The sequence below is a fragment of the Amblyomma mixtum genome, chromosome 3, assembly GCF_055824585.1.
Source record: "Amblyomma mixtum isolate Tamu chromosome 3, ASM5582458v1, whole genome shotgun sequence".
Taxonomy (NCBI): domain Eukaryota; kingdom Metazoa; phylum Arthropoda; class Arachnida; order Ixodida; family Ixodidae; genus Amblyomma; species Amblyomma mixtum.
The window spans coordinates 13,277,638-13,304,859 of record NC_143014.1 but is presented as its reverse complement, the minus strand read 5'-3'; the positions used below and the strand labels follow the sequence as shown (position 1 = coordinate 13,304,859).

General features: G+C 49.3%; 1 protein-coding gene across 5 annotated transcripts in view; it reads right to left on the bottom strand.

The window, feature by feature from the left end:
* RhoBTB (Rho-related BTB domain containing) overlaps positions 1 to 27,222 on the bottom strand; it is a 451,872-nt gene that overhangs the window by 223,732 nt on the left and 200,918 nt on the right. For 4 of the 5 annotated variants that reach the window (XM_089578196.1, XM_089578195.1, XM_089578197.1 and 1 more), the window contains 2 exons: positions 14,589 to 14,822; positions 3,482 to 3,687 (listed from right to left, as the gene is read on the bottom strand). In XM_089578196.1, the coding sequence (XP_089434322.1) occupies positions 3,482 to 3,687; positions 14,589 to 14,822 (440 nt within the window). The remainder of the gene's footprint in view (positions 1 to 3,481; positions 3,688 to 14,588; positions 14,823 to 27,222) is intronic. The other variant, XM_089578199.1, reaches the window with a different exon arrangement.

Here is a 27,222-nt window from a genome sequence, read left to right as displayed (position 1 = left end):
CCCTATGTGCATCGCCTTTCTCATGGTCTTAAAAATGTGGCCCATAGGTATAAAGTTGATGTGGTTTTTTCGGCCCCGAATAAGCTCAGTAAAATTTGTTCAGCAGTAGAAAATAAGTCCCGCAACCCCAAGAAATCTGTAGTGTCCTGTGGTGTTAAGCACGCTAAAAGATTTGTGCCGTGCTCCAAAGGGGTAGTTTATAAAATCCCCCTATCCTGTGGTCAGATATACATTGGGCAAACGGGACGTTGTATCAACACACGACTCGGAGAACATCTCAATTCATTAGAATCTAATCGCTCCACTAATCTAGTTGATCATTGCCGAGAGTGTCAATCATGTTTTCCGTCCTTACATTTTACTGACATTTTGTACAAACACCCCGACCAGTTGACCAGGGAAATTATCGAGGCCTACAACATGGCAAAGAAACCAAGATTGTGTGTTAGCAAACCATCCCTGCTCCTGCGTGACTGTGAGGTTGCATATCTGGACATCACATAGTAACACATGCGTTCTGTTTTTGGTGTTTTTTTGTTTTCTGTTTCCTTTTATAAGCGTGTTTCCTGTGATTAAACTTTAGTTGAGAGTCAGCGCTTGTTCCTGTGTATTCTTCGTCTCGTCCCCGTTTGTTGCGCTGTTTTTTTTGCATAAAACGAACAAAGTAGAGTAAATCATGGATATAAGAGTATTTATCAGCACTTGCAGTGAAATTACGGCGTACAGGGGCGATGGAAAGAAACGCGAACATAGCGGGGCCGCTACAACGCTCCGCTGTTGACATTTTTTTTCATCACGCTTTTACTTCGGTGGTAGCAAAAAGACGCTACAGTCGTCTGTGATGCATTCTAGGACGGCACTAACTTCTTTTTGTGCCACTCAGGTAAAAGCGCGAACAAAATAAATTAATACAGTTCGCGTTCCTTTCCATCGTGTACACGCATTCAAGTGCACATCCCAGCTCTACGCTTCTTCACGCTTTAATCACGGGAAATTTTACTTTTTTTTTAGGAAGGGGCCTTCGCCATGAATGAAATGCTTGCTATAGATTGAAGCTTGCTGACAGGATTTGTTAGGTGGTCTTACATGCTGCTCACATCCGATCTCATATGGCACCCTGAGCCACGGCCCACGGGAAATGATTTCCACGGGCAGTGTCTTCATGAAGGCACCCCCTTAATTCGTATCTGTTTTTTTGCACACGACAGGGAAATTTTGTCATATTTTTCATGAGTGGAAGAGTCATAAGTGTTGCTAGTCCTACGTGACACATCAACGACACAAATAAAAATAAAAATGACCACCGCATTCACCACTTCTCCTCTACATTCAACCCTCCCCCCCCCTCCCCCACCCCTCAAAACTCGCCATTGCTCTGCCACACTAACCGAGCGAGTGCATGTGCAAACAATCGCGAAGCTGTACAAAGCAGCAGGTGGGAGGGACGCGCTTCCCATTTTCTCGCAGGCTGGGCACAGCTAGAACGCCGGCCCCCAAATACCGCTAACACTTCCCATACCGTTTGTTCTGCATAGCATGCTACGTAGAAAACGATTATGATAGCTTAAACGCATATTATCTTCAGCGACAAATGTGTAGTCACGTTGGATATGGGCTGCTCCTCGAAGTTGCATTGATACAATGCGGAGTGCAGTACCTACTTCTTAGCCAGATGGTGGACAAGTGGCATTTTCTAAACAACTTGAGACACCGCGGCACAAGGGCAATGAAAATTTAGGCCTCTTGCTCGCCTGTTTTAAGTTGTCTATAAGCTTCTTTTCTTCATTTGTACCATAAAGCACTGGCTCTGCTGCGAACTGCACTGCGCTAAAGCTGACGGAAACAGAAGAAAGTAAAGTAGCTGTTGTCTCTTACCTTTGGCGTTTCATTGCACGATAGTGAATATCGGCTTAGTGTCTAGAGATAGTCAACACAAGAAGGTATACGGTGTGAGCCAAAAGTAGGGTGAGCGAAAAGCCAAAGCGACGAGTAGCAGACGATCCGCACCCAAGCGCCGGGTGGGGAACAGCAGCGCCAGTTTGGTGGTCATGAGGCGGAGGCGTGGGGAACTACGCTTTGTCCCTTGCCGCTCGGCACACCTACTCATCTAGCAAAGTAAATAGAAGGGGGTACTGCGCACAAAAAGACATGGACAAGAAGATAACACAACAAGCGCAGACTCGCGACTGAGTTGTTGAGTTATCTTGTGTTATCTTCTTGTCCGTGTCTTTTTGTGCGCAGTACCCCCTTTTATTTACCATGATTGACCGACTAGCCAAACAACGTACGCTCTTAAACTCACCTAGCCACCGTACTGTCCCAGTTCCCAACAATAACGTGACGTCATGGCAGCGTGCTGGCAACTTAGGGAAGAGTTGCACGCCTGAGCTTGCGAGCAACCTATTGCTCCTAGTTAGGCAATGCCCGAGGGGACAAAAAGAGGTGCTCGCGGAGGGAGACGTCTCTCTTGCCGCCCGCCTCCTGCTGACCTAGGGACCCCTTTTCTGCCCGCCGATCCCCGCACCCAACCCCGGTCTACAACGAGGACTTGGTGAACTGCTGAACCTCTATTTTCTCGGACCCCAGTGTGCTTTGCCTCGCGTTAGGATTTCCTAGCGTGATCTGCCGTTGCCTATTTCGTCAGAACCTGCCGTGGCTGCGACTGTGCGCCAGGCGTTGGGGAAACGTGCCCCGTGCGGCTGGCACGGAAGTTCGCCTTCACAGCCGGCTGGACGCAGAGTGACCCCATAATTTACGGCAGATCCGCAGGACATTGGCAGATGTCCCACGGATATCTGTATATCCGAAAACGAACACATATTGAACGTCCGATGTATATCCGGTAGTTGATTGGGATACCTCACCAATGAGACTCATACAGGGCGCTTGCCCACTGAGCAGAGTTACTTCACAACATTTCGACCGCAGTGATTATGCAAATGATGAATACAGTTTAGGTTAAGCAGCTGACAGCTGTTATTATAAGAATCGTATCAGTTCTGCCTTGTTTGTCTAACATGCAAATGTTCACATATGGATCGTGGTTCCAATTGATGCCCAGCTGTGGCAACTTGCAGAATAGCGGTTATGCTTTGCAAACCACTTGCTTTCAAATGTTGCCATTTGAAAGCTAGTGGCAACATTTGTAAAACCACCTGCTCTGAGTGGGACCACTTGAAAACAAATGGAACCATTTGAAATCCCACCTCAAATTTTCATCTGGGAATATTTTTTGTAATTTCTAATCAGTCATTTTTTACTAGAATGGCACATGTGTACACGTGTTTCAGTGCACACTCAGTACAATGCACACTGAACCGGCTCCCGCCAAAGAGGTACTGAGCAAATTTAGAATGAATCAACAACAAACGCAGCAATCAATTACACTAAACATATACAACCAAGAAATCAATCCAGCTTCCTTATGCTTGATCATTAAAAGAAAGCAGCTCGGTTTACAACGAATTATTGCCAGAAATACCTGATGCACTCTTGCATAGCGGCTGGAGTGATAGCTTTGGAGACATTGACAACGGCCTGAACAGATGCTGAAAGGTGGTGGTCCAGCTCGTGCTCCACACCGACAGCCAAGAAAGTGGTTTGCAATGTATCTGCATCTGAGTGGGCGCCACAGGATGATGGCGAGTCCGCGCACGGTGCCAGTTCTGCGTCTGTGCTTTTAGAGACCTGCATCGCAATGCCAAAGTGAAAGTCAATGGATTAGCCGAAAGGAGTGCACGCTTCCTTCCGGTGCAGCATCATGACACCCACAAAGCTAGCACTGTAATAACGGTGTTGTAAAGTACAAATGTTTTTGTTTATGGGGGCTTAACGTCCAAAACCGACTCAGGGTACGAGGGACGCCGCAGTGGGGGTCTCTGGAAATTTCGACCACCTGGGGTTCTCTAACGGGCACTGACATCGCGCAGCATACGGGTCTCTAGCATTTGGTTTTGGTTTGGTTTATGGGGTTTAACGTCCCAAAGCGACTAAGGCTATGAGAGACGCCGTAGTGGAGGGCTCCGGAAATTTCGACCACCTGGGGTCCTTTAACGTGCACTGACATCGCACAGTACACGGGCCTCGAATTTCTCCTCCAAAGAAATTCAGCCGCCGCGGCCGGGATCGAACCCTCGTCTTTCGGGTTAGCAGCCGAGAACCGTAACCACTAAGCCGCCGCGGTGGCTCAGTGGTTATAGTGCTCGGCTGCTGACCCAAAAGACGCGGGTTCGATCCCGGCCGCGGCGGCTAGAATTTCTTCGGAAGAGAAATTCTAGGGGCCCGTGTACTGTGCGATGTCAGTGCACGTTAAAGAACCCCAGGTGGTCGAAATTGCCGGACCCCTTCACTACGGCGTCTCTCATAGCCTGAGTCGCGTTGGGACGTTATACCCCATAAACCAAACCAAATCAACCGTAACCACTAAGCCACCACGGCAGCATAAAATACCAAGGACTTGCACTGTTGGTTGCGAATTAAATTGTATATTTTAAAACAGTAGCGTGAATACAGTGATGCTTTTCCACAAAACCCGCGAAAAGTGCACAAGTATTTTACTCATCACTATCCTCATTCATGACGCCATGGATCCTATTGGGCACTATGGGGCAATCAGGACAGACAGGTATGAATTGCTAAATAACATAGATGATTCATAGATGCCTAATGTCATAGATGGCAATAGACAAGACAATCTCACATAATGCCTACACATAAGGAAGCTGTGAAGCTGTACTTTAAACTGCTGAACATGTTCTCTTTTTTTCTTTTTTTAACAGCGATTTTTATTGCCTGAGGGCATGAAGGGGAGATGAAATCATGGTTAAAAGAAAAAGATCGTTAATGAACGAAAAAAGGTTTGCTGATCTGATGAGGAGACAGCGATGATGAGGTCCCTGCGTCCAAGCGGTGTAAGACGAAGGATTGTTCAGCGAGAGACCTTGTGGGGTTTTGAATACATGGAGATAAGTTCTCCCTGGTTAACCGCGGCTGACAAAGTTCAAAATCGCCGGACCACACCCCGTGATCGCGTATGCTGCCGAGCGCACGCCGACCACGGCAGGCCTCGCTCGGAGGGAACAAAGGAATGACACTCTACTGACACAAACAAGACATTTATTGCTGCAACAACAATAACGCCAGCTAGCAACAAAATACGCTGAGGAATCGAGGACGACCGACTCACCAGCACGGTTACGAGCGAATGTTCGCCTATGCTAGGGCAGGGAAGATACTCCACGGCCGGACGGGACGAGGTGGCGGGAGAACGTTCCTTCCCCCAAGGCCTCGCCCCGCCGGCGGAGCTTCGTGCCTGAACGGCAGCGCGCGTCCAAGTACCCGAACCGGAGTGAGCCGCCTCACCCACACGCGCGCGCACCTATCACGCCATCGGTGACGATCGTGTCACTGCGAATCCGGCGCCCTTCCTTGTTAACTAACTATGCTAGGGAGGGTCATCGCGGGGAAGCCATCCACTTGGGACCGGGGGGGCAAGGTCCCCACATCCCCCCAACCTTAATAAACGCACGCGCCTGAAAGTAGATGCTACGAAGGAGTCTCCTGGTCTTCATGCGCTTTAGGCAGGTCTTGCTGCGCTGGTCATCCACGCAGACTTCCGCGGTGTACCGGAAGCGGCCTGAAGGTCTCTGCTGGGACAACTTGCATGGCCCGCGCAGAGAAGGCCACTTGAAAACTGCAAGCCAGGATAACAGCAGCCGGAGGAGCCCGCTCTCACCACGGCTGCCCCGCATGGATGCGCCAAACAAGAAGCTCCCTCGCAGCAGGCGGCACAGAGACTATGTGCACAGGACAGCAAGCATGTGTGGCTCCATGAGCTCGAACGACCCCGGGAAAAGGCGCGTAATACTCTAGGCTCCGCGCAGCCTATCCCAGACCTTTAAAAAAGGTCGGCTACGCTACTGCATCGACTCCCCCAATTTCGGGCATCAATTTTCGGACATCAAAGCCCCGCCGCGGGGCTTTGCAAGCGTTTCTAATTCCAGTGAGGATCACCACGGACAGCGGCGAGTAGAAAGGAGGCTGCCCATGGTGAATTTCCTGTGCGTGCATACAGTGTCCGAGAAGTGAAAGTGATTGCGGTCGGAGCAAGTGCTTCTCCGTCGAGGCAGAGAAATGAGCACGTGCGAAAGCTCACTACGCACGCAGTGTTTTCAGAATGCTGAAATGAACTTGGCGTTGTGCAGCTAGTCGCACTGGTTGCAGTTATCGCGACCGAAGCGAGCGTTGTTATACGACGTTGTTTCTGTTACGTATCCATCGCCGATTTTGATCGCGCTTCGTGTAGGCACTGTGCTTTGAAACTGCTGTGTGTGCGACGTGACGCGATCTTGGCTGCACGCCCGTCGAACTGTTTTCTTCCGCGACAACAGCAGCGTCGCCATCCTTCTGCGTCTTGCTGCTTCATACATTTTGTGATTATGGATGCTCGGGTTACGACGTGCGAAAACATCGGTGTGTAGTGCAGTGGTCTCTTGTGGAGCGTCGTTTTTTTTTATTTCTTGCCGGCTAAGCGGACCTATGTCTGCAAAAATATTTGCGCGCAGAATTGGTGACAACGCAAACTTCTCTACATGATGGTGGGCTGTGCCAGAGGAGTAGTTCTCGGTTTAGGTTGTGACATGGTGCACTCCGTTTAAAAAGTGCTATAGCATTGTGGGCTGCGGAAAGCCATCTGTGAGGTTATAATGCAAGCTTTCGGCTCAGTTCTTTGTTGTTAAGCAGCTTAATTCATTTTGTGCAATCAGTAATCTGCGCCAGGATGCGAGTCGCCAAGCACTGACAATGATTTTGACACCAGAAAAAGAAGTGCTTTGGCAACTAGAAAGTGTGTGATCCGCTGGAGTCGCTGGGCCTGGCAGTTCATGGGTTAACACAAATCTCTCTGCACACAGCGCGACACGCAGTATGATGGCAATTCCAGTGTGTAACAAAGGTATATGATTCAGGCTGTGCTTGACTTATCTACTGAAATTCAAGAAGTTTTAACATTCTTTGCACTCTGCCCAATTATGCGACAACGGGCTGTATTCATTTTCACTCTGTCCACTGTGTCATGAGCGAGTTCAGACGCTTTAGTGTGCACTGCAAAGCTAAAAATGCATTATTATGCCTATCTGTGTCTTTCCTTTGTACTTGTATCTTTAGCTAAGCTAAAGATGTTGATAATGATGATAAAGATGTTGAATCCTTACTAAGAAACAGTTCAAAGCTCAAGGGCACAGATTTCAGCATCTCTCGCGATTATTCTCAGGCCGTCCGACAAAAGCGCCGTCATCTCTGGCAGTACGCCAAGTCCGTGAAAAAGGAAGGCGACCGCATTCGTCTGGCATTTAATAAGCTTCACATTAATAACGATGCCTATGTATGGGACACTGAGGCTGATCGCGTGGTATGTGTTTCTCAGCACCCCACGCAAGAAGACTGACGTTCTTCTGTCACTTACTCAAATCAGATCCCAGCTTTCCTTTCTTCTCAAAGTTCGTCATGTAATACTCCCAAAACCATTTCTTTCCTTACACTAACATCAGAAGTGTTTTATCGAAAGATGTTGCATTATCTTCGCTAATCGACTCGTGCTCCGCATCATTAGTAGCGCTAACCGAAACATGGCTCAGTGATGTTATTCCTGATGATTCAATTTTTGTCAGCCAGACACATTTTAACATCTTTCGTTGCGACAGACCGTACCGGAGAGGAGGTGGTGTACTCTTGGCGATAAGGGATGCTTTGGCAACTGTGCCTCTCATGATTAGTTCTTTTCTTGAGTGTACATGGGTTTCTTTTAAGTGTTGTTCTATTGATATAATTATTCGTGTTTTTTACCGTCCTCCTAACATGAATAATGGCTTTTCTTCTGAATTTAATCGAATTCTGTGTGAAATATGTACGCGTTTTCCTAACTGTACTTTACTCATATTTGGAGACTAACTTTCCTAGTATAAACTGGTTCACACAATCCGTCAAAGCGAGTGAAACTGAAGCTAACATGTTTCTTCAATCATGTCTTGATTTTTCACTATCGCAACTGATTACCAATCCCACGCGTCGCACATCGAGTACTGCCAACATTATAGACTTAATATTAACAAATAATCCCGATATTTGTTCAGACATTATTCATTTAGATGGCATTTCGGATCATGACGTAATAACAGGACGCATAACTGGTTCTTTTAACGAAAAGAAAACGACTGTTAAACAAATCAAATGTTACAACAGAGCTAACTATAAAAAAATAAATTCCGAATTTGAAATTTTTTCCGCCCAGTTCATTAATCAATATTTATTGCGCACTGTTCAGCAAAACTGGGATTTATTCAAGAGTACTTTTAATAAACTTATCGATGATTTCGTTCCTCTAATGACCATTAGATGTAGCAGCAGTGCACCATGGTTTACCCAGAAGTTGCGACGTGCGAATAACAAGAAAAAGCGATTTTACCGGCAGGCAGTGAAGAATGGAGTTCTAAGCGCGTGGGAAAAGTACAAGAAATGCGACAAGGACTACCAGTCACTACTGAAATCCATTCGACGTCACTTTTTCAATCATGACCTGTCATCTCTGCTAACCAACAACCCTCGTAAATTCTGGCGCATCATAAATCCTGGCTTTCAACCCGACATTTTGCTTTCCGACAGCGACGGCGTCATAATTAAAGAGTATGAATGTGCTCAGGTTTTCAACGACGCCTTCTCATTAGTATTCACCAAAGAAGACATTAGCTCATTCCCTGACTTAGATATAATCCAAGATATTTGCATGCCTGAAATAGTTATTAATGAAACTGGTATTTTAGCTTTATTAAACAATCTTAAAATCACTAATAGTTCGGATCACCTCGGCTTCAACAATAAGTTGCTGAAGAACACATCCCAAAGCATTAGCGCTGTGTTGTCCCGTTTGTTTTCGCAATCATTATCACACGGATTAATTCCTAATGACTGGAGGATAGCCAAAGTAATACCTATATTTAAATCAGGTGAGCGTTCCTCTCCATTAAACTATCGACCCATCTCGTTAACCAGTACTGTTTGCAAACTATTTGAACATATCATTAACAGCCAAGTCATCAGCTATCTCGAAGATCATAACAATATTTTCGATTATCGGCACGGTTTTCGCAAGGAATTTTCTTGTGATACTCAATTAGCTGGCTTTATTAATGACTTACAATTATCATATGACGCGGGCTTTCAGGTCGACGCAGTGTTCCTGGATTACTCAAAAGCTTTCGATCGGGTTCCTCATCAAAGACTTCTACTGAAACTAGCACAGCTTAATATACACCCTAACGTGCTCGCTTGGATTAAGGACTTTCTATCATCTAGAACTCAGTTTACCTACGTTAATAATTCTAACTCTTCCTGTGCTAATGTGACATCTGGGGTACCACTAGGAAGCGTGCTAGGGCCTTTGCTTTTTCTAATCTATATTAATGATTTACCTGCCTGTGTAACATCTAGACTTCGCCTTTTCGCTGATGACTGCGTAATTTACCGTAACATTACTACAGACAGTGACCACCAATCCCTACAATCTGACCTGAACGCAGTAAGCTCTTGGTGCTCATCATGGTTAATGACATTAAACGTTTTTAAAACTAAACTAATATCTTTCACTCGCCGTAAAGCTCGCATTCCAACCACTTATATTCTAAATGGCAATACTGTGGAACTAACATCAACATACAAGTACCTTGGGGTGCACCTTCAGTTTGACCTAACATGGCATCACCATATCGACCTCACCCTAGCATCTGCTAACCGCTCACTTGGTTTTCTTAAACGTAACCTCAGATACGCCCCTATATACACGTTAAAAAGCTTGCTTATATAACTCTAATACGCCCTAAAATCGAATATGCTGCGGCCATTTTGGACCCTATTCAAGCCTACGTTATCACTAACATTGAATCCTTGCAAAACCGTGCTGTTCGTTTCATATTTTCAGACTACTCACCCTTCACAAGTGTTTCAGCATTAAAAAAACGTGCCGAACTGGAAGATTTGTCATATCGCCGTAAACTTGCTTGCTTAACCTTTTTCCATAAGCTTTATCACCACCCATCCCTTCCCCGTGATTTGTTTCAGTCACCTGATGCTCTCTTTCCACGCCGTGATCATTCTTTCAGAGTTAAAGGCGTAAACTGTCATTCATCGTCTTATGCCAATTCATTTATTCCCCGTACTATCACTGAATGGAATAGTTTACCATCAGTCATCGCCACAGAAACTGACAATAAAAAATTCCAAGAGCTTCTTCGCTGTGACGGAAATGTGTAAATGTTTGCTGTTTTTGTTAGTGTTCAATTTTTCTTCGTGTGATGCCTTATGGTTTAATTAACGTTTTTTTTTGTGACACTTACTTGTTAAAATGTGTCGCGATTGCTTATGATTGTACACCCCCCCCCCCTATGTAATACCCTCTTCTGGAGGGCCTTTAGGGGTAACTTGAATAAATAAATAATAAATAAATAAGCTACACATAAGACTTCATAGCGTGGCTCGGGGAGAAATCGACGTGTGTGCTCATGCATGTTACTTTTAAATATTCAGGATATTGTTAACTGAGTTGTTGCTTCGTCTTAAACCGAGAAGCCATCAACTTCAATTTGCATCAAAGCGATGCCAGTAAAAGACGCAAGCCATCACTGCATTCCTTCTTCTTCAGCGTTCTTCGGCCTAACTTCAACTTAGTCTTTTCCATGTTTCTGATGCCTAGCGATGTCTCACTTAATTTCTTCCCTTTAAAATCAGACCGGCTGTGAAATAGGTATATTTTGCTAAAGATATTGATTAATAGCAACTCCAAGATTCTATGTATATTAAGTGGTACAAACACCTGTTAACGGATAGCAACACTCACTTTTTATTGCTACTTTGGGGGTACATCCACGAGACGGTTCGCCACGTAACATCAGCCGGTTTGACATCATGTAGCGAAGCAGGCAATCGCGCGAGACGAAACGTCGAGAAACGAGCTGGGTCCAAAGCGAACCATTTCGTGGATATACTCCCTGGTCCCCGCAACAATCAGCCATAAAACATTTCAATGATCAGTGAAAACAACTCTTAAACGTTGCTTTAAAGTTGTATCAGAGAACACATGAGTGCATGCCTATCGCCTATTTAAATGACTAATTTTTAATTTCATTTTATTCTGCGACATCATAGCTCTCGTAATGAAAATTCAGTTTTACGAATTCTGCTTGAAATTATAGGGTTTGCTTGAGATAACCAGAAAATATGGCCATAGTAACCTGTTTCCTTGATGACACGAAGTATACTTTCCCAGCCTAAGCCGGGAGCCATCACTAGGTAAGCCCTCCAAATTATTTCTTGCATTTCCTCTACCTGTAATCAAGTTTACAGGCTCCCAAATCTCATTATGTTTCCAATAATGAGGATGGCATGTGTACCTTTTTGTGCAATACTAGGCACCCACTTCGTTTTGCATGCACAGAGACATTTGAGAGTGCTTTGGAGTTGCACAGATTATAGCCAGCTTGTTCTGTACATGTCAACAATGAACGGCCTTTAGCAGAATGTCCCACATTTGTTTTTACTGCTGCACTCTGGCTTGTGCAACTGCAATGCGAGCTTAGGAAAGACTGCTAGAAGAGAACTAAAGTCCCGCTGTCACTGTGCAGAACAAAGCCGTTCACTTTAGCCGAATGATCATCTCGGCCCCTTTCCAGCCACAGAGTTCTATTTCTATTTTCGCTTTTATAATGACCTGAAAAACACAACAAAATAAATCAGCATTATTGCATTGTCACAGTTCTGTGAAATGCAAAACTGCTTTAGTTACCACTGATTGTACATGTTCCAAATGGTTAGAAGCGTCATAATTTTCTCGTGCATTTGGAATTGTGATCGACAGGAGTGTGCAAAAATGTGAATTCTTAATGCATGCACACTTCAGATGCACACACACCTTATACATTGAATAGATACGCGTATGTCTTTTGCAATAACTGCCAGCAGGGAGGAAGCCTGTTTACATATTGCAGTGACAACTACTGTGCACTGCTAGGGAAACGCTCGTCCCGTCCTGTCTCTTCTCTCGCGATCGTCCTTTTTGCGCTCTTACCTTCCCTTGTTCAATATTTTTTCTGTAAAAAATGTAGAAGTACTGCTGTGTGCTATTTTGAATAACTGACTATTAATTTAAAGTATATAACCTTAGCTATTTGAAAAAGGTGGTTTTGTAATTATGACGTTTGTTAGCAGCCTGTACTGCAGCCTGGCTTGTTCCCAGTCAGTGTGTTCGGCCCGATAGAGAATTTGCAATAAGATTCGCGTAGTCATTCTGAAATCGTTATTGCACGCTTAGGGGCAGCGTAGCTTTCAGTGTAGGAAGCGTAACTTCCAGTGAGTTTTCAAGCACAGTATCAAAATCGGCGATGGATACGTAGAAGAAACAACGTCATGTCCGCGCGTTTTTGTCGCGATCAGTGCAACCATTGCAAGTGCGACTAGCTGCACAACACGAAGTTCATTTCGGCATTCGGAAAACACGGCGTGCGTAGTGATCCTTGGCAGGTGCACATCTCTGCCTTGACGGAAAAGCACTGGCTCCGACCACAATCACTTTCACTACGCGGAACACTTGTCACTGTGCTGTGCAGCTTATACACGTACAGGAAATTCACCGTGAACAACATCCTTTCTCAATGGCTAGTAGGTATTGCTCGCCGCTGTCCACGGCGATCCGCGCAGACACGATCGCAACAAACCACAAACCACTCCAAAAAAAGCTTCGCGTCATCGCCACGGCATAAGTTATGCGTCGGTTTTGAAGACCGTTGGTCCACGCATATCGAGCATCCAATGCTGCAGCTTGCATAGGTCGTTAGAATCGAAGCAGTTTAAGCATTCAGAGGCAATTATTCAGGATCCAGCGAGGCGGCTGGCATAGGCCCTTGGAGCCACTTGTTTACAACGGCGTGAATGTACCGCGACCGCCACGGAGGAAGTGACGTCATGTCACGTGATCGCACTCCAGGACATCGTCTGCTCGAGTGCGCATACGGGATATGGTTTGACAATACGCCGACCGGCCGCTGCGTGTGACTTGACCGCCGCCGTGAGTGAGGAGCCACGTGAGGTGAGCGGAACCTTCTTCCCCCCCCATTTTTGCGTGCGTTCTTTCTTTTTGTGTTTTTCATCTCCGGTCGCGAGCGGAACAATCCCTCGTTACGGCGGTTGTATTTTTGTTGCTGCTTTGCATTGCTTGGCAGCAATAAACGCTCATCCGAGTATAATACTCGTGTTTGTCCCCTCTGGCCCGAACCCGCTGTGGTAGCGACTTACGGCACCCCGGGTTGGGGGTCACAGCTCTGACTGCTAAGGCTGGCATGGTGGTGCTAGAAAGCGAAAACTGCTTCTGGCCCTTTGAGCATTGTTACAAGAATAACCCCCATATTCGTGGCGCCCAACGTCGGGCCAGAGGAGTGACAAACCGAGTGTCTGTGTGACCGACTGCCGACACACAGGCTAACCATGGCGGCGAGCGGGACTGACTTCCAGTCTCTGCTGTGGTTGTCCGATACGGCATCTCAGCAGAAACATCTTGACACGGCAATAACAACTACTGAAGGTGTATTCCCAGAGGCTGACGCTAGCCCCTGCGCTCTCATATCGTTTGAGCGGAGAGGTAATTCACGCGATACACTGGCTCAGACGAGCGGCGTCGCTAGGGGTGCGTAATAGTCCCGGCTCAGCCCAACCTACCCCACATCCTTAAAGAAGGTCGGCTACGCTAGTGCATCAACTCCCCCAAAATCGGAACTCCATTTTTCTCGAAAAGGTGAACATTTTTTGACGCATGGATCTCAAATTACTTCAGCAAGAGCTGCGTAATAGCCCCGGCTCAGCCCAACCTACCCCACATCCTTAAAGAAGGTTGGCTACGCTAGTGCATCAACTTCCCCAAAATCGGAACTCCATTTTTCTCCAAAAGGTGAACATTTTTTGACGCATGGAGCTCAAATGACTTCAGCAAGAGGTGCGTAATAGTCCCGGCTCAGCCCAACCTACCCCACATCCTTAAAGAAGGTTGGCTAGGCTAGTGCATCAACTTCCCCAAAATCGGAACTCCATTTTTCTCCAAAAGGTGAACATTTTTTGACGCATGGAGCTCAAATGACTTCAGCAAGAGGTGCGTAATAGTCCCGGCTCAGCCCAACCTACCCCACATCCTTAAAGAAGGTTGGCTACGCTAGTGCATCAACTCCCCCAATTTCGGAAATCCATTTTTCTGCAAATGGTGAACATTTCTCGAGACATGGAGCTCAAGCGACTTTAGCAAGAGGCTTGTAATACGTTAAGCTCAGCCCAGCCTATCTCAGATCCTTAAAAATGTTCGGCTATGTGAGTGCATAGACTTCCCCAATTTGGGAAATCGATTTTTCTGCAAAAGGTGAACATTTTTCGGTACATGGAGCTCAACCGACTAGCTGATGTGCTTTGCCAGCACAGCATGTAGCAGAACAGCTTCGGTGTGCTGACAATGCACAGCAGAGACAAATTCAGCAGCTTTTGCACGAACACAAAACATGGCCCACCATTTTGGTGTCGCTGATGCTGCCCTGTGGTTCGACGGCTGAGAAGAGGCCGGAGAACGTGTGGTTGCAGGCCGCTGCTAGCAGCCAGCGGTGGCTGGGCAGGGCAAGTTTTCCCACATAGAAAAGCGTGTCTGGGTATGCCTGTGCCTGGAACAATGCCTGCATATGCTCCACAAACTGGCTGGCTGGCACTGCCACCGCAGGTGCCACGGGCTTGGGCGGGCAGAAGGGCACCTGCACACATTAAAGGAGTGCTTATTATGCAAGGAATTCATATAATCTCACACACTATCGTATTCCCGTTTCCGAATGCACTGAAAATGTGCGCCCGTCTCGTGCTATTAGCAGTATGTGAGGTGGAGCCTGCTCCCATGAAACAATGTTGCCTGTGAGAGCCTACTGCGTGCCACATTACGAAGAAGGCTGCACAGAGGCAGTTACCGTTTTCGTGCAACTCTGTTTCAAGATTCATTATAGTATGTTTCAACTGAACCATTTCATGACACTGCGAAAAACTGCCAGGAGGTTTTCAGTTCACAGTGAAAGCCACCACCTAGGTTATAAACAAATAAACTACAACAGACAGTTTTTTGCAGTTTTTGAGCATCATTGCACAATTAGACTTGTTTAATTTGGATGCCATTACCAGCCAGCTAATGAGGTTTCACTGTACAAATAATTATACTTTTCTTCCATTAGGTTAAGGGGGTGTACCAGGCATGCAAGTGGTGCAAAAAGACTGTACTGTCAAAGTGAGAGGGGTTTGCATTGTGGAGAAAGTTTTAAGGCAGATGCTGAGCTGCCCTAAAGAAATGGACCACGTCAGCCTATGGCGTTGCATAAAATGGCTGCAGGCGAACAGTAATCCAGGGTCATTAAAGAGTTTGTTACCATGGTGAAGTTAAAGCCACAGGGAGTGCGCTAACTGACCTTTGATTAAAAAAATGTGGATGGCAAAACAAATGCATCAGAACAGCAAAGCAACAAAACAGCGCACAGACAAAAACAGCACATTGACAGATGAGCACAAAGCATGCTGTGCCGTGTTGCGGGAGAAATGCACCAGCCACTGTTCATGGCATAACAGGGCAATTGCCCATTTCTGCCCACTGTGTGCTGTGCTCTATTACACACTGACCATTTGGGGCTTGAAGAGCACACGAAAGCAGCCAGGTAGATCCCTTGCAACGCATCGCCGAGAGCAAACAGCTAACGTGCGACCAAGTTGAACGGTCAAAAGACCAGACCAATAATTGCCGGGTGCGCATACACCCTGACTGGATTACGCATTTCATGGCTACACCTGCTGTCGACGATGAGATCAACTGTAAGCTTTTTAGTATTATTTTTGTTTTTTTGGCATAGTTAGCAAGCACACACTGTAACCTCTAACGAACTGAGGTAGCCTAAGCGGTGAAGAGAAAACTAGGCATAGTCGAAAATCACATGTAATCGCTTTGGGGACGCGCTTTACTCGTCCCCTGTGGTTCGCTTCCCCGCAGTGCACCTTCCTTGACCGTGTTAGTTACTTTAACTAACAAGAGAGGGCACCGGCGTCGCAGCGACACGAGCGCCAGAGATAGCGTGTTTGCTGCGCACGAGCGGGGAGGAGACGGCCCTCTTCTCCTCGGAACCGGGGAAGCGCGCTGACATTCCCGCGCGACGCTCCGCTCTCCGCCGGCGGGGCGAATGGCGAAGCCTCGTGGGGGGAGGGGGGGCGGGAACGTTCTCCCAAAGCTCGTCCCGTCCAGCGTCGGAGTTTCCCCCTGCCGTAGCGTGGGCGAACATTCGCTCGTAGCCGTGCTGGTGAGGCACTGGTGAGGTGCTGGTGAGCCTTGTTTGTGTCAGCTATTGTGTCGTTTCTTTGTTCCCGCAGAGCAAGGCCCGCAGTGGTCAGCGTGCGCTCGGTAGCGTACGAGCTCACGGGGTGGCGTCCCGGTGGCTTTGAACTGTGTCAGTCGCGATTAATCGGAGGAGCACGCATTTATCTCGCCAATTAAAGCCCCCATAGCGCTAAGAGACAAACAAAGAGGGGAGGGTAATGTCATTAGCAATATGGATAAGGCAGCTGAAGGAACTTCCGAGTTCTACACAAGTCAATACACTGGCCATTGTAATCAGGACGCAATTGTAGATCCCCAAGTAACGAAAAAGGAAGTAAGGAAAGCCTTAGGAGCAATCCAAAGGGGAAAAGCAGTTGGTTAGGATCAGGCAGCAGCAGATCTGTTGAGGGAGGAAGGGGAGGTTGTGCTAGAAAAACTAGCCAACCTGTATACACATTGCCATATGACCTCGAGCATACCGGAATCTTAGAAGAAAGCTAACATCAAGAAAGGGGAAGTCAGGTACTTGAAAAATTAGACTTAAATAATTACATATTGATCAGCTTACTATCCTTTAAGTACAAGGTATTCACAAATGTAAACGCAAATAGAATGAAGTCAACCCTAGACTTCAACCAACCAAATGACCAGTCAGGCTTTCGTAAAGGCTACTTACCAACAGACCATATTCCCACTATAAATAAGGTGAGAGAGAAATGTGCAGAATATGACCAACCCTTATATATAGCCTTCATATTCATATATTACAAGAAAGTGACTAATACGAAACATGAGCAGTCATGTAGTCATTACAGAGTAAGAGTGTAGATAAGCCTAATGTAAAAATATTGCAAGGTATATATAAAGGCTGCGAAGCCACTGCAGTCCTCCATAAAGACAGCAATAAAATTCCTATAAGGCAAGGTGTAAGGTGGGGAGCCACAATCTCTTCAATACTATTCAAAGCTTGTTTCAGGAGGCATTCAAGAGACCTGGACTGGGAAAAATTGCGGATAAGAGTTGATAGAGAACACCTTTGTTATCTGCAGTTGGGTGATGACACTGCCTTGCTAAGTGTCATTAATACGCAGAAAACTAACCTTTTGTTCAACAGCCCTGGAAGGGAACAGCAGTTTACTATACGCAGTCAGATACTGGAAGCGGTAATAGAATACGTTTACTAAGGGCAGTTAGTGCCCACAGAGCCGGACCATGAGAGTGAATGAACTAGAAGAATAAATATCGGATGGAGAGCATTTGGCAGGTATTTCAGGACATGATTGGCAGTTTACCAACATTCCCCAAGAAAAAAAGTGTATAAGAGCTGTATTGCACGGAAACTCACCTATGGAGCAGAAATGTGGAGGTTAATGAAAAGGGTTCAGATTAACTTGGAGGACTATGCGGCTAGCTACGGACAGGAAAATGATAGCTGTAACGTTAATACACAAGAAGAGGGCGGAGTGGGGGAGGGAACAAATGCTTGTTAATAATATCCTAGTCGAAATCAAGAGGAAGAAATGGGTTTGGGCGGGACATGTAATGCGAAGGTAAGATAACCGGTGGTCCTTAAGAATAACGGAGTGGATTCCAATAGAAGGCAAGTGTAGCAGGGGGCGCCAGAAATTTCGGAGAGCAGAAGAGATTAAGAAGTTTGCAGGTTAAGGTGGCTGCAGCTGGCACAGGACAAAGTTGACTGGAGAGATAAAGTAGAGGCCTTTGTCCTAAAGTGGGCGTAGTCAGGCTTATGATGAAGATGCATGCACACAATGACGTCGACGCACTGGCTATAAATACTCCGTAGCCATGGAAGAAGCAGGAACTCAGGAGGGAGTGTTTTGTCATGCGGCCGACCTCCGCAAGCCGAACTCCTCAGAAGCCATCCCCTTTCCTCTTTTCACGCCAAAATAGGCCTCGTGTGAAGGCGGAGATTATGCCCTGACCAAGAAAACGTCCCGTGCCATACACTGTTTTCGTTGTCCCTTCTCACCAAGTGCCCATCAATATTACACGTTTGCAAAATTGCAAGCAACGCTGCACCATACTGCGCTCCGCAGTTTTGTCACGCTGTATTATTGTGTGCACTGTTTTTAGTAAGCTCTTCAGGTGTGTGCTGTTTCGTCATGTGCTTCTCTTTCATGGCGCTGCAGCTGAAAGGGATACATAATCAGAGGGACTCTGAATGGCTGTAGGAAAACGAAGCCATCTTGCAAACTAAACATGAAACAACTTGCCGACAACGCATCCTGCTGAAATGCATTCATTACACCTCGGGCTCTTAGTGCTGTGCTCTCACATCATACTGTGAAGCACCATCGCTCATTTCGGATTTTATAAGCACCGCCTGCCGTGCACGACTTTAGGCGTTTTCAACAGAAAGGCTTCATCCCTGACAAAATGAATGCCCTACTTGGCCATATCAGACATTCAGTTGGGCACGCCAAGGGCATACGTAAGAACCTGTGATCAAAGCTGCCGTGGCAGGTTTTTCCATGACCGCCTTCTTCGATTCCTGTACTTCTCGAATGGTTCGCTGTAGTGGAACAGCGAGAACAGACAGCGGAATCCTGTTGAAGGGCATACGTTCAACCAAGTGCGACCACGTTTCGAAAGGAGCAGCGAGGAACCCTCGCATGCCTCGGCGGAGATTCTCGGACAAGGTTTCTTCTCTACTGAGGCCCCGTAAGGGGATGCCTGCGGCGTTGTTGGGTCCTTTCGCGATCTCCTCGCAACCCCCGTGTCGGCAAGAAGCGCACATGGCGAGGGATCCAGACGTTGAGCCGCGAGAGAGTCAGAGGGAAGGACGGGGGCACGTCATCCCGGAATCACCCGAGGTGCCGGGAATGATGCGCTGCGCGCGGAGACGTGGGATGGGTCCCACATTTTGCTAACTGTCCTCCTTGGAGTTGCTTCAGGCCAGAGGCGCCAAGACTGGTGGTGGCCGTCGCCCCGTGGAAGCTGCCATACGCCGACCGCCCGCTTGTCCTGACATAGCAAAGATCTTCTGGGAGCCATTAAGTGTTACCTACGGTCAGGAACGACGCGGCTAGCAGGCTGAGTGGCATTGTGACGTTGTATGTCAACAGCTCTCGGGAAACGGGCTGGCATAACAAAACGCAGCCGGACAAAAGGGACGCACGTTCAAGGGCAGCAACGGCACGGTATGTGCCACTTTCCGGATTTCGGGGGGCGTCTGTCAACAGTCGTCGTGAAGACGAGTGGCACATAAACGCGATTCAGCGCTTCCGTTTTTGTTTTTACTCGCGGCAGTAGCGGCACGTTGGTCGTCGATGACTGCCCCGATGGGGAGGGGTCCCATAGGGTCACGCGTCGTCAGGAAGCCGGAGACACGTGGGAATGTTTTTTTTTATGTCTTGTCATGTGTTTTCCTTGTTCATTTCATTAAGATGGTTTTGAACCTTGCAGAAAGTGGAAGGCGTGCCATGCAGTTTGTAAACAAATCATTTGTTCAGTTTGTTGGGATCGGGTGATGCAAAACTTTGGCCAGGCTCCTAGGTCTTTAAAACCGGGCCCCGGTGCCTGGAAAATTGTTCTGAGCTAGATTTCGATTCCTTCGGCGATGGTAAGGAGGGAAGAATTACTCTTACCCAGCTGCATGTTGTTGTGCTCGCTGCTCAACCTATTGTAAATATCCAAATTCCTGTATGAAGCTTCACTTTACCTTCCATCAAGTTTTGCCTGATCTCGGCTGTTATACCGTCTCGGACAGTGGGGCACCTTTGGTGGAGCGCGAAGACGATCCTCGAATCGTAACTGCCCCGAAATACAGCTTAGAGACAACCACGAGATTTTAAGAATGGCTAGCAACGAATCGCCGGATGTATAGGAAAGCAGGACCAGGAAAGATACCTTTTAGACGGTGTCAACAGCCTGCCAAGGTCAGTGAACAGGACAGCTAGCAAAAAAAGATCCAACAGTTTTCACACCTTCTTTAAAGGAACGCCATCTGACTCATCGAATCTAACAGCGGGTGCTTTTGTCACTCTTTCTTCACGACTTATTTTCAGCGAAAAAGCGACAGCAGCTGTGCTCAAGAACTTTAAATAAGTGTCGGTGAAATGTTCACATGTAAAAAATTATATGATTTCATTATGCCATAGCCTTGATATATTGAAACTGGCCCGTGCAATTGGCAATAGCAAGAAAGAGAGCCTGTACGTGTTCTTTGCTGCTAAAATGTACAAGAATGCTGCATCCTTGAAAGCAGTTAGCAGAAAAGGCACCTGGCAGCCTGAAATCAGTCTCATTTTACAAAAGCACATGCAAATTGATGAACACTTTTGACACAATATTTTTGAGGGAGCCTTAACACTTCTGCAGACAAATGACTCAATTGGATTTGGTGTCGCTGTTGATGTGGACGATTTATTTCAAGGTATTCCGCATCGGCAACCTCTGAATTTGTGTGTAGCTGCATAGAAGGCAGTGGTGCTCTAGGTTTTCAAAACAAAACACGCGTCTCGGCAGAGTTTTCTACCGGTGTTTGGAATTTTACTTGTGGGAATCCTGGCTTTCCGCCGTCGCCTTTGCGCGGCGGTACCGGCCTCCCGCGTTGTTTCTCCTCTCTCCCTTGCTCCCGCCTCAGGCGGTGGAGAGGCGGCTGGGTGACTAATCACTGTCACTTAGCCACAGCTCCGCCCCGGCTCCCCAAGGGCCTTTGCCATTGGCGCCTTTTGGCGGGAATTTGGGACCCGCTTTGGGCGGCCGCGCACCCCGCGACCGTCCGAGCGGGGCCGAGAGAGGGAGATCCCTCCGAGACAGCGTAAGGTGCGTACGCTACTGTTTTGTCCGTGCCGGCTTTGCCGCTCGGACCAGTGCTTACTCGAGCTCGCCCGCACGTGTCCTCTGACCTGCAGCGGCTCGAGCCTGTCCAGCGGGGTCCAGCGACCTCTGACAGGCGTACCTTGCGTTGAATGCCCACTCTCTCTCGCAACCGGCCCAACGGTCGACACGAGAGAGAGATCACAGCACTGCCGCGGGGACATTCTCCTGCAGCGGCGTGCTAGCGGCGCACATTGCTCGAGTCGCTTCGTGCGCGCAGCGGAGCCTTGCTCCTCGCGCGCCCCCGGGACGGGGTGACTATTGAGTGCGTGTGTACCTGCTGAAGGACGACGTGAATAAACGTCTCCTTTGTGAACTTGGAGGCTTATTTCTTTGCGGCGAATCGCTCTCCTCCCAGCGGAGGTTGAGTGCGCTGCAGCGGTGTCCCAGTGTGTGTGGTGACGGCTGATCGGGGCCCTTGGATCGCGCGAAGCTCGAACCCGCGGTGGGTGGTGGCCTGTGTCCACTTAGAAACCCACAACTGGCGCCCAACGTGCTAAGTCATTGGCGCTTACGCCTTTGATGGCACACAGCCGAGCAGGTCGCCTTGCCGATCACGCTTGCGCACCATGTCTACCCCCAGCGGAGCACTCGGCAGCTACATGTCGGCTCCCTACGGAGTTGTAGCGTCGTTTTATCCGCTGGCTGCTGTTCCTTCGAATAGCTAGACACCGTGGTTGGCCGCGGCCCCCATTGGGGTTTACGGCGACACAACCCAAAATGTCGACCACGCAGCTCCCATTGGAGCTGTATCGGAAGCACCCTGCGGTGCATCCGCTGGTCACATGCCTCAGCTGTGCACGCTTTCCGCCCAGTGCGAAAGCAGTTCGTGCCACGCTGCCGCAACCGGCAGTTTCGAACAGCAGCAGCCGTGCCCCGCGAGCAGTCAATTCTGCTCTGGAAACGGCGAGGCGTTGGCCCGGTTCCCTGCGGAAACCGCGCCGCTCATCGAACTAGGAGTCTTGCCTCCCTCGTTCGTGCAGCCCGCCCAAGCCTCCACTGAGGCAGGGCTGCAGTCGCTGAGGCCGGGGCTCCATTGAGCCAGATGCGGAGAAACTTCGAGCCATACTCGAATTTCCCGCGCCCAAGGACGTACGCGGCCTGCGCCGTGGTGTGGGAATGGCCAACAATTATCGTCCTGTGCCCGCGAGCAGGCACCCTTGACCGAGCTCTTGGGAAAGACTGCCGCGTGGCGATGGGAGCCCGAGCAAGAGCGATCCTTTCGCCTCCTGTCTAGTGCCATTGCCGAGACAGCGCAGCTCAGGCTACCCGACCTGACCAGACAGTTCGTAGTCCAGATTGACGCGAGCGATCTGGGTTTAGGAGCAGTTCTCCTACAGGAATTCGATGGCGTGCTGCAACCGCTGGCCTTTGCCAGCCGCTCCTTGCTGCCCTCGGAGAGGAATTATTCCGTGACCGAGAAGGAGTGCCTCGCCATTGTGTTTGCACTGCGCAAATTCGACGTCTACCTTGATGAAACGCAATTCGTGGTGCAGACAGACCACAGTGCGCTCAGTTGGCTGATGCGGCTCCGCGAGCCTGCGGGTCGGCTGGCGCGCTGAGCTCTCCTGATACAGCATTACGACTTTTCGGTGCAGTATCGAAAGGGGAGCACAAACGTGGTAGCTGACGCGCTATCCCGTGCCCCACTCGCCAGCGGCGCCTTGACGCCTGTAGGCGGAGGGGGCGAAACAGCGGACGAGCCGCCGGGCGGCAAGGAGGGGGAACCCGCAAACGGGTTAACCCATTCCGCTAACCAGGCGAGCAGCGCTTCGCAAAGCGGACGAGAGGCAAAGCTCTTCGTGAGCGCCTCGGAGGTGCCGACGCGAACGGAAATTTTGGCTGCAAACCTGAGTGGGGACGAGACCATGCTCCCCTCTGGGATGACTGGAATCGTTTTCAGCCGTAAGAGCTACTGAAAGCCCAGCAAAATGACCCCTTTTGTCGCGAGGTGAGCGACGGTCTCAGGGAGACGGAGCGCCGTGACGCTACTTGTATTGTAGCGGGCGCAGGGGGGCAGAAGCCAGCGTGTGTCGCGGCGAACCCCGGGGATTCATATTTGCTGGACCATGACGGGCTCGTGCTGAAATACATAGCCACCGATGACGAGTCCATCGACCCGTTCAAGGTGGTTATCCCCAAAGTCTGAGAGGCGCACTGTTGAGATTCTCTCATGACGAACCACTGGCCGGTCATCTGAGTGGCTTCAAAGTTTTTGCAAAACTGAGTCATTCGGTGACGTGGCCCGGCATGAAGCGTGACATTTTCCGCTATTGCCGTTCCTGCCATGTCTGTCAAGCGGTGAAGTCACGGGGCGGCAAGCCGCCTGGAATGATGAAACCGATTGACAGTGTGCGTCCGTGGCAGATGGCCACCTGCGATTTGATGGGGCCTTTCCCCAGGAGCAAGCAGGGGTTCATAGACCTGAAGGCCTACGCGTCACGGTCTGCCGAGCTTGCGCCGGTACCCATTGGTATCAAAGGCAAGCGCAAAGGCACAACTGGTGCTGCGGAACGCAAGCGTACGGAGCACCGGTACAATCTGAGGCGACGGTCACCGGTGTGATTGATGCCGGATGGCGGACTTTTCCGCAACCGAAGGCACGCAGCCTCAGCTAGCTGGCGAGCTTTCTCGTCAGGCCCTACCCAGGCGAAGCACGGTGTGTTATTTTTTTTTTTGCGGCATGCTCAGTTCCAGCCTTGTGTGTTTATCAGTTTATTTATTTGTTTGCTTGAGTTAGTTTCTAGCCACTTTCGTTTCCAGCTTGTTCGTCTGCTTTCGTTCTAACGTACCGAGATGTACATAGGCAAACTTCAGCCCGCTCGTGCTTGCTCTTATCTTCTAGAAGGAATAGATTGGATTAGGTGTCGTTTGTACAGCGCGCCTTTTTCTCATTTCCGGCCCGACTGTGGGTGGTTGGCTCGTTAAGGAGCCGTGTGTCGCGGTGCGCGAGTTTTGTGCGGCCCGTACGGAGGGGAGGTTGACGGGGCGTTTGGGGCGATGGGGGGCGGAAAGTGCACCCTTTGACCCTCGCCGCGGCGCCTCTGGACGCTTCTGATCAGGGGATCGTTGCCGCCGACCGGCGTCCGCGCACTTGCCGGTGTATGCGTGGTTGTGGCTGTGACTGTGTGCGCGCGTAGCCATGAGCCAGGGCGACGCCTGTGAGTTGTGCCGTTGTGTGCTTCTGCGTGAGCGCGAGGATGAGAGGGACCCCTCGCTATGGCCAAGGTTACACATCAGGACGCCGCCGAACGTCCTCGCCCGTTTCAGCCGGCGTGAAGGGGGTGCACTGTCTTGTGCCCGAACGTGATGTCGTGTCCAAGGGCGCGAGGTCAGTGCTCTGCCGCGGCCCCGTCGTCATCAACGCACCCTACATCAACGGAAAGAAGACCGCCATCAGTCGTCGGCCCTCCCAACCCGTTCAACTTGAAGTCTGCGAGCGGTGAGTCGCCGACCGGCCCATTGGGCCGCGCCATCGAACTTTGAGGCTGACATCCACCTGTCACATAGCTGTACAGTTTTATTCACATCTTCTTGTGTACCGTGTATATAATCTGCAAGCTGTTTTGATTTACTGAAGCGTATGCCAGTGTTTGTTTGTTTGCCTTGTTTTTCCTTTGTGTGTGTTTTTTTCTTACGTTGTTCTGGCTGGAACTGAAGTGTAGCTAGTTTTTTTTGTGTGTATTCATTTCTTTATTTTTGGAACTGAAGTGTAGCTAGTTTTTTTTTTGTGTGTATTCATTTCTTTATTTTGGAACTGAAGTGTAGTTTTTTTTGTGTATTGATTTCTTTATTTTGGCCGCGTGCTTTGCCGATGGGTAGGAGGGCATTTAAGGAGAGGGGGATGTGGGAATCCTGGCTTTCCGCCGTCGCCTTTGCGCGGCGGTGCCGGCCTCCCGCGTTGTTTCTCCTCTCTCCCTTGCTCCCGCCTCAGGCGGTGGAGAGGCGGCTGGGTGACTAATCACTGTCATTTAGCCACAGCTCCGCCCCGGCTCCCCAAGGGCCTTTGCCATTGGCGCCTTTTGGCGGGAATTTGGGACCCGCTTTGGGCGGCCGCGCACCCCGCGACCGTCCGAGCGGGGCCGAGAGAGGGAGATCCCTCCGAGACAGCGTAAGGTGCGTACGCTACTGTTTTGTCCGTGCCGGCTTTGCCGCTCGGACCAGTGCTTACTCGAGCTCGCCCGCACGTGTCCTCTGACCTGCAGCGGCTCGAGCCTGTCCAGCGGGGTCCAGCGACCTCTGACAGGCGTACCTTGCGTTGAATGCCCACTCTCTCTCGCAACCGGCCCAACGGTCGACACGAGAGAGAGATCACAGCACTGCCGCGGGGACATTCTCCTGCAGCGGCGTGCTAGCGGCGCACATTGCTCGAGTCGCTTCGTGCGCGCAGCGGAGCCTTGCTCCTCGCGCGCCCCCGGGACGGGGTGACTATTGAGTGCGTGTGTACTATCGCGCTCAATATGAGTTGCAACGCGCGGTCATCGACCGGGGCTCGTTCCGTGGTGTGCCTCCTCCAAACAGTCGCTCGGAATTCTGGGAGAAACTGCTGTTCCGGGAAACAACAGCACCCCCTTTCAGGAAAAAGTTTCTCCCAGAATTCCGAGCGACTGTTTGGAGGAGGCACACCACGGAACGAGCCCCGGTCGATGACCGCGCGTTGCAACTCATATTGAGCGCGATAGTACCTGCTGAAGGACGACGTGAATAAACGTCTCCTTTGTGAACTTGGAGGCTTATTTCTTTGCGGCGAATCGCTCTCCTCCCAGCGGAGGTTGAGTGCGCTGCAGCGGTGTCCCAGTGTGTGTGGTGACGGCTGATCGGGGCCCTTGGCTCGCGCGAAGCTCGAACCCGCGGTGGGTGGTGGCCTGTGTCCACTTAGAAACCCACATACTTCAAAGCCACTTTTCTTGGATTTTCTGCACTGACATGGAGTGTACACTGAGTGTTGTGGATATGCAGTTTTATGCACATCTTTTTATGCACTATCGACCATACTTGATTTCGCATACTAGATAGCGACGATGTATACAGGAGAGCTTTAGATACATTTACAATTTTCTTTCAATGTTGAATAAATCAAATGATTTTATGTGTGATGATGTCATTGCTAAAACTTTAAATTGCTTCGAATGTAATGCTTAGGTTCAACTTTTACGTAAGAACTCCCTATTAATGACAACCTGCAGTTTTTAGACCTTAAGCTTGTGGGGACCTGCCACCTCCGGTCTCCTAAGGTTGGCTTCCTCGCGATGCATCCTCCCTAGAATAGTTAGTTACCTAGACTAACAAAGGAGGACGCCGGTGTCGCAGCGACACGAGCGCCACGGATGGCGTGATTGCTGCGCGCGCGGGGGAGACGACCCTCTTCGGCTCGGGAGTTTGGCGCGCATGGACTATTCGGCGCGAGGCTCCGCTCTTCGCCGGCGGGGCAAACCATCGTGGGGACGAAGGTTCTCGCGCATCGTTCTCCCACAGTTCTCCCGCTCGTCCGCCCGGCCGCGGAGTATCCCCTACCCTAGCGTGGGCGAACATTGGCTTATAACCTTGCTGGTTAGTCGGACGACCTCGATCCCTAGTGTATTTTGTTTCTAGCTGGCGTTATTGCTGTTTTAGCAATAAATGCCTTGTTTGTGTCACCCAGTGTTGTTCCCCCAGAGCAAGGCCCGCCGTGGTCGCTCGGTAGCGTACATGATCGTGAGGTTGGGTCCGGCGGCTTTGAACTGTGTCAGCCGCGGTTAAGCGGGGAGAACGTATTTATCTCCCCATTACAAACCGCACAAGTTAAACCTTCTGTCGTGTGTTTCTTCCCCCGTACAGAAAGCAACTGTTGCCCTGTAATTCCACTCACTCTAAAAAAATTGCAAGGGCAATTGCTAAACAAACTATCGAGAATGCTCTAAAAAAATTCTGTCCATATGCCATGCAAGGCTGAGTTATGCTCAGAGTTACTGAAATGCTGGAAAACATGT